Source organism: Colobus angolensis, unplaced genomic scaffold, assembly GCF_000951035.1.
Source record: "Colobus angolensis palliatus isolate OR3802 unplaced genomic scaffold, Cang.pa_1.0 Scaffold66, whole genome shotgun sequence".
NCBI classification, from domain to species: Eukaryota; Metazoa; Chordata; class Mammalia; order Primates; family Cercopithecidae; genus Colobus; species Colobus angolensis.
In genome coordinates, this window is record NW_012120265.1 from 313,550 (window position 1) to 320,665 (window position 7,116).

Genomic DNA, 7,116 nt, shown 5'->3' on the forward strand with positions numbered 1-7,116 from the left:
CTACCTTTGCCTGAAGGTCTTCATCTGTAAATCGGCAATAAAAGCGTTTGGCTGTGCCACAATTACCTCGAGAGGTTGCTATGGAGATGTAACATTAGGCTCAATTTGGTTCTGATTCTACACTAACCTTTATCTTTCTCTTTATGACCATAAAACTTCCCCGACGAAAGTCTAAAATGCCCAAATCGGGAGTCATTGGTGGACTGCACCCATCGGTTTCTCCAATGCTCTGTGGGGAGGGGGAAATAACACCGGTTAGAGGTGATAATGGTTAATTTGGGCTAAGGGAAGGGTGAGGGGGCCCCTCGAGGATTCGAGAGTTCGCTGCCGCCGACCCCGCGACGACTCTGCCCAGACTTGCGGGGCGCAGATGGGGGAGCTTACACCTCTGCCACTACGGGCGTGGCCCGTTCACCTCCGTCTAGAAATTCCTCTTGGAAATAGACGGTAGCCAGCGCCACTCGCAGCATGCAGATGGCCCAGAGGGGGACCCGAGCCCCGGCCATGAGAGCTTGCACTGCGCTTCCGGTAGCCGCCGCCCCTTAGCTCCCGGCGCTCTCTGCGGCTCTTCAGGCGCGTCCCGAAACTACAACTCCCGTCACAACTCGCGATTATGACCTGAGGGTCCCATTGGTAGCTGCGGCGCGGGGCACATCGGGCCCGCCCGGGAACTACCGCTCCCATGATGCCTCGCGATTGCGATTCAGGACGCCATTGGTCTGCGGGACGCGGTGCTTGCTGGGAGATGTAGTCTCTTCTGCTCTGCCTCTGGCTCTGTTGCTCAGGGCAACCGCTCCCTCAGGCCTGAATGTGGCGGCTGCCTCTGCGAATGGACGGCGTAGGAGGAGGTCGGCAGGGCTGGTGGGGAGGTGCCTGGCTGGGCGTCCGGGCTCGCGAGGGGGATACGGGGAAATGGGACCTTCTCCGTGGCTGAGCTGATTGGGCAGCTGCAGGATGGTCCCGCGCCTCAGTTTCCCTGCCTGGAGTCTATTGGAGCGTGGTCCTGGGCGGGTCGCTTCATAGCTGGGGAGAAGAGCAGGATGGTCTGAGGGGCGCCAGGGTTTTCAAATTTTGGTTTGTTGGTTTTTAACAACTTTGTTGAGCCTTCATTTACATACCATAGTGTTCGCCACTTTTAAGCTGACGACTCGGTTATTTTTAGTAAATCTGCAAAGTTGTGAAGTCGTGGCCACCATCCAGTTCATCCAGCTTTAGAACTTTGTGTCAGGCCGGGCGTGGTGGCTCACGCCTGGAATCCCAGCACTTTGGGAAGCAGAGGCGGGAGGATCACTTGAGGCCAGGAGATCCAGACCAGCCTGGGCCACATGGCGAGAGCCCATCTCTGAAAAAGATAAAAATAAAAAATTAGCCAGGTGTAGTGGCTCGCGTCTACAATCCTAGCTACTCGGGATTGAGGCAGGAGGCAGGATTGCTTGTGTCCAGGAGGTCAAAGCTGCTGTGAGCTGTGATCATGCCACTGCACTCTGGCTAATTTTTTGTATTTTTAGTAGAGATGGGGTTTCACCATGTTTGCTACATTGATTTCGAGCTCCTGACCTCACGTGATCTTCCAGCCTTGGCCTCCCAAAGTGCTGGGATTATAGGCGTGAGCCACAGCACCGGCCTGATCTGCTTTCTGAGTTTATTGGTTTGCATTTTCTTGACAGTTCTTACAGATGAAATGATAGGATGTGTGGAGTTTAGTGTCTGGCTCCTTTTTTTTTTTGTTTTTTTGAGACAGAGTCTTGCTCTGTTACCCAGGCTGGAGTGCAATGGCGTGATCTCAGCTCACTGCAAACTCCGCCTCCCGGGTTCAAGCAATTCTCCTGCCTCAGCGTCCTGAGTAGCTGGGATTACAGGCGCACGCCACCATGCCCCGCTAATTTTTGTATTTTTAGTAGAGACGGGGTTTCACCATGTGGGTCAGGCTGGTCTCGAACTCCTGACATCGTGATGCACCTGCCTCGGTCTCCCAAAGTGCTGAGATTACAGGCGTGAGCCACCGGGCCTGGCTCAGCTACTTTCCCTCAGTGTGATGTATTTGAGATTCCTGCATGCTATTATATTAGTATTTGTTTTTTAAATTGCTGAACAGTATTCCACTGTATGGATGGACCATAGTTTGTAATCCCTTCACTAATTAATGGATAGTTACATTGTTTCAGCATGTTAGCCAGGATGGTCTCCATCTTGTGACCTCGTGATCCGCGCGCCTCAGCCTCCCAAAGTGCTGGGATTACAGGCGTGGGCCACAGCACCCGGCCCAAACAGCAGGTACTCTTATGCAAAATTGTCTCCTCTTCCCCCACAGAATGGCTTCTGCAAGGAAAGCCAGCTGTCCCATGCGTGATGTTTTTGGTGACTTCAGTGACACTTCCTTAGAAGATTCAACAATGGAAGAAATCAGAAACTTCCAGATCAGTAGAAATCTTACCAAAATAGCACCTGGTCATAGCAGATTTCTAAAAAGAAACCAAACTCTAGGTGAGAAACACTTACTCTTGAAAGAGAACCCTGTACTGGGGAGTGGACCCAGCCTTGCCTCAAGTAGACCGCCCACCACTGCCTCCAGGATCCGAGCCAATGCCGCACTCATGAAGCTGGCCCAGCTGGAAACCTGGATCATGAATCGGAAGCTGCAGAGGAATTTGTCTGACATAGAATCTGACTCAGTGACCACCAATGCCAGTCTTCCAAAGAGAGCTGACAGAATCCTCTCTGGGGGTGCAATCGAACTTGCGTCCCAGAACACAGACAAAACTTCCCAGAATCAAGCCCGTGAACTTCCTGTCACCGAAAATAATGCACAGAACACAAAGGTCAGTAGGTTTCTAAAGAAGAAACAACCATCTGTTGAAAACATATCCCCTGAAGCACCTGTTGGGAAAGAGAGGACTTTGCAAACCCCCAAACAGAAAGAACCTGCTAGAACATTTGATTCTCCAGACAGTGACGAAGAAGAAATGAAAGTATTGCTAGGAAGCTTGATGGACTCTTCTAGAGAAAAAAAGATGAGTCAAGGCTTCAGCAGTGTTATCGTCAGTGAGGAAGAAGAAAGAAAACGATTTTCGGTAAGATTTTTTTTTTTTGGTAAATTTATTTTTATTTATTCAATTTAATTTAATTTTTTTTTTTTTTGAGACGGAGTTTTGCTCTTGTTGCCCAGGCTAGAGTGCAATGGCGCAACCTCTGCTCACCACAACCTCCGCCTCCCAGATTCAAGCGATTCTCCTGCCTCAGCCTCCCAAGTAGCTGGAATTATAGGCATGTGCCACCACGCCCTGCTACTTTTGTGTGCTTAGTAGAGATATGCGTTCTCCATGTTGGTCAGGCTGGTGTCGAACTTCTGACCTCAGGTGATCTGCCCGCCTCGGCCTCCCAAAGTGCTGGGATTACCAGGCATGAGCTACTATGCCCGGCTGGTGACTGGCTAATTTTATATATATATATATATATTTTGAGACCAAGTTTCATTTTTGTTACTCAGGCTAGAGTGCAGTGGCGTGATCTCGGCTCACCGCAACCTCCACCTCCTGGGTTCAAGCAATTCTCCTGCCTCAGCCTTCCTGAGTTTGGGATTACAGGCATGTACCACCATGCCCGGCTAATTTTGTATTTTTAGTAGAGACGGGGTTTCTCTGTGTTTGTCAGGCTGGTCTCGAACTCCTGACCTCAGATGATCCACCCGCCTTGGCCTCTCAAAGTGCTGGGATTACAGGCATGAGGCACCATACTCAGCTTTTTTTTTTTTTGAGACAGGTTCTTGCTCTGTCACCCAGGCTGGAGGGTGCAGTGGCGCAATCTCAGCTCACTGCAACCTCTGCCTCCCAGGCTCTAGTGATCCTCCCACCTCTGCCTTTCAAGTAGCTTCGATGCTTTGTTGCCAGGCTGGAGTACAGTGGCCCGATCTCGGCTCATTGCAACTTCTGCCTCCCTGGTTCAAGCAATTCTTCTGCCTCAGCCTCCCGAGTAGCTGGGATTACGGGTGCACGCCACCACACCCGGCTAATTTTTGTATTCTTAGTAGAGATGAGGTTTTACCATGTTGGCCACGATGGTCTCGATCTCTTGACATCGTGATCTGCCCTCCTCAGCCTCCCAAACTGCGGGGATTACAGGCGTGAGCCACCACGCCCAGCCTTGCGAAATATTTTCTACTCCCAACATTATCTTACCTAAATATTGTAACGTGACTTTCAGAAATGAAGAGAGAAAGGGGATGCAGTAAGAGAAAAATGTGATCCCTGCGGTGTTGGTCTCATGCTCCCCGCTAATTGCACTGTCTGTTGAACCATAAGAACTTAGGTATCAGCCAGATATGGTGGCTCACACCTGTAATCCCAGGGCTTTGGGAAGCTTAGGTGGATAGATGCTTCAGCTGTGGTCAAGGCCAGTCTGGGCAACATAGCAAAACCTATTCCTACCAAAAAAAAAAAAAAAAAAAAAAAATTAGCCAGGTGTGGTGGCGCATGCTTGTAGTCCTAGCTGCTTGGGAGGCTGAGGTGAGAGGATCGCTTGAGCCCAGGATGTCGAGGCTGCAGTGAGCTATGATTGAGCCACTGCCCTCCAGCCTGGGCAACAGAGTGAGACCCTGTCTCAAAAAAACAAACAAACAAACAAACAAAAATACCCCACAAAAACCTTAGTTGTCATAAGTTTGTTAATTTCAAGTGTTTTATATCAGGTCCCATCTCAGCCGAGAGCATTTACTGTGCCCAGTGTGGAACCCTCCAGCGCAAAGCTGTCTCAGACATCACACCTGCCAACCTCCCTGGCAGCAGAGAGAACCCTTCACAGCGCTCGCTCAAGAGCAGACTCCCCACAGAGTCACGTTTCCGGTGACACCACCTCCCACACGCCATCAGTTTCCATCACAGGCGCCTTTTCAAAATCAGCGTCTTTAAGAATGGGGCACGTCAAGCTTGCGTCCTCCCCTGGAAGGAGTGAGGCTGAGCCAGTGGATGAACCGGTCTCAGAAGGTGCTGATAACAGCCTCGACGGTAATCCCGGTCCCAGTGCAAAGCCAGTACCTTGGGCAGGAAGGGTGGGGCCACCTTTAGAGTCCCCGATGCAGTGGTCACGGGGCATTGCCACAGGCAGGGTATTTTGAGTCACATCACACACTCAGCTTTCTAACTTTCTTGTCTAGTTGAGGGGCCAAGTCAGATTTTTGTGCTATCTTTATTTATTTATTTATTTATTTAATTCTGAGACAGGGTCTTGCTCTGTCGCTCAGGCTGGAATGCAGTGGGCATGATCATGGTTCACTACAGCCTCTACCTCCCAGGCTCAAGCAATCCGCCTGCCTCAGCCTCCTGACCAGCTGGGACCACAAGCGTGTGCCACCATACCGGGCTAATTTTTGTACTCTGTGGAGACCAGCTTTCGCCGTGTTGTCCAGGCTGATCTTGAACTCCGGGCCTCAGATGATCTGCCTGCCTTGGCCTCCCAAAGTGCTGGGATTACAAGTGTGAACCACCACACCTGGCTTACCAGCTCATCTCTGGAGTCAATTTAAACCTTTTGGAAGCTGTTGGAGGCTAGGCCTGGTGGCTCATGCCTGCAATCCCAGCGCTTTGGAAAGCTTAGGCAGGAGGAGTTTGAGACCAGCCTGGGCAACATGGTGAAACCCTGTCTTTACAAAAAATACAAAAATTAACTGGGTGTGGTTGTGCACACCTGTAGTCTCAGCTACACGGGAGGCTGAGGCAGGAGGATCGTTTGAGCCTGAGAATTGGAGCCTGCCTGGGAATTGGAGGCTGCGGTGAGCTATGAACATACCACTGCGCTCCAGCCTGGGTGACAGAGCAAGACTCCATCTCTAAAAAAAAAATGTTTTTAAACCCAAAAACCTGTTGGAGCACCAGACTCTCCACAGAGAACCCCATACTCCTGGGTCCCGGCACACACTTGGTTCAGACACTGGCCCCCACCCTAAGGTTCTACAGTGCCTTTGACTTGCTGTACTACATATATATATATATATATAATTTAGAACTCTTTTTTTCAGAACTCACAGTCTATTAACTTACTGTAAATGACAACATAGGATGCTTTGGGGCCGTGTCTCAGGTCTGCCCCTGCTCCACAGTCTTCCCCCTGTTTCCCCACAGCTGGCTGGGTGGCCTGCCACCTCCTACCCCTTACACCACATGTGTACTTCTCAGCAACTTCCAACAGTGCACTCTGATCAGCTGCTAATCTGTCTGGACCAGGGGCTAGTATGCCTATTTTCTGTCTTTTTTTTTTTTTTGAGATAGAGTCTCGCTCCATCACCCAGGCTGGAGTGCAGTGGCACGATCTCGGCTCACTGTAATCTCCGCCTCCCGGGTTCAAGCGATGCTCCTGTCTCAGCCTCCTGAGTAGCTGGGACTACAGGTGCGCACCACCACGCCTGGCTAGTTTTTTGTATTTTTAGTAGAGACGGGATTTCACCATGTTGGTCAGGCTGGTCTGGAACTCCTGACCTCGTGATCTGCCCGCCTCGGCCTCTCAAAGTGCTGAGATTATAGGTGTGAGCCGTGGCGCCTGGCCCTGTCTTCTGTTGTTGTTGTTGTTTTTTTTTTTTTGACAGAGTTTTGCTCTTGTTGCCCAGGCTGGAGTGCAATGGCATGATCTTGGCTCCCTGCAACCTCCGCCTCCCGGATTCGAGTAATTCTCCTGCCTCAGCCTCCTGAGTAGCTGGGATTACAGGCGCCCGCCACCGCACCTGGCTAATTTTTCTATTTTTAGTAGAGATGGGATTTCAACACGTTGGCCAGCTTGGTCTTCAACTCCTGACCTCAGGTGATCCGCCCGCCCTGGCCTCCCAAAGTGCTGGGATTACAGGCGTGAGCTACTGCGCCCAGACTGTCTTCTGTCTTTATAAAGCTTTCTCAGAAGGCAGCCACGCTCCTTCCTTTACACATTGTCTGTGGCTGCTTTCACACTGTGACAGTGGAGTTGAGTAGTCACAACAGACAGTCTGTACCCAAAAGCTGGAAATTTCCCAGCTAGCCTTTTATTTTGTATCATTGTTATTATTATTATTTATTATGATTGTTATTTTTGAGACGGAGCCTTGCTCTGTCACCCAGACTGGAGTGCAGTGGCGTGATCTTCGCTCACTGCAACCTC

The 7,116-nt window shown here is 50.5% G+C and overlaps 2 protein-coding genes across 3 annotated transcripts in view; one reads left to right on the forward strand and one right to left on the reverse strand.

The window, feature by feature from the left end:
- The window catches only part of CALR3 (calreticulin 3), a 20,368-nt gene extending 19,797 nt beyond the window's left edge, over positions 1-571 (reverse strand). The window contains exons 1-2 of the mRNA XM_011925893.1: positions 416-571; positions 128-229 (exon numbers count right to left, since the gene is read on the reverse strand). Of these exons, the coding sequence (XP_011781283.1) occupies positions 128-229; positions 416-506 (193 nt within the window). The 5' untranslated portion in view covers positions 507-571. The remainder of the gene's footprint in view (positions 1-127; positions 230-415) is intronic.
- Positions 572-694: 123 nt separating this feature from the next.
- The window catches only part of LOC105500301 (chromosome unknown open reading frame, human C19orf44), a 23,566-nt gene continuing 17,144 nt past the window's right edge, over positions 695-7,116 (forward strand). For both annotated transcript variants that reach the window (XM_011925723.1, XM_011925724.1), the window contains exons 1-3: positions 695-848; positions 2,312-3,071; positions 4,685-5,000. In XM_011925723.1, coding sequence (XP_011781113.1) covers positions 2,313-3,071; positions 4,685-5,000 — 1,075 coding nt within the window. In that variant the 5' untranslated portion in view covers positions 695-848; position 2,312. The remainder of the gene's footprint in view (positions 849-2,311; positions 3,072-4,684; positions 5,001-7,116) is intronic.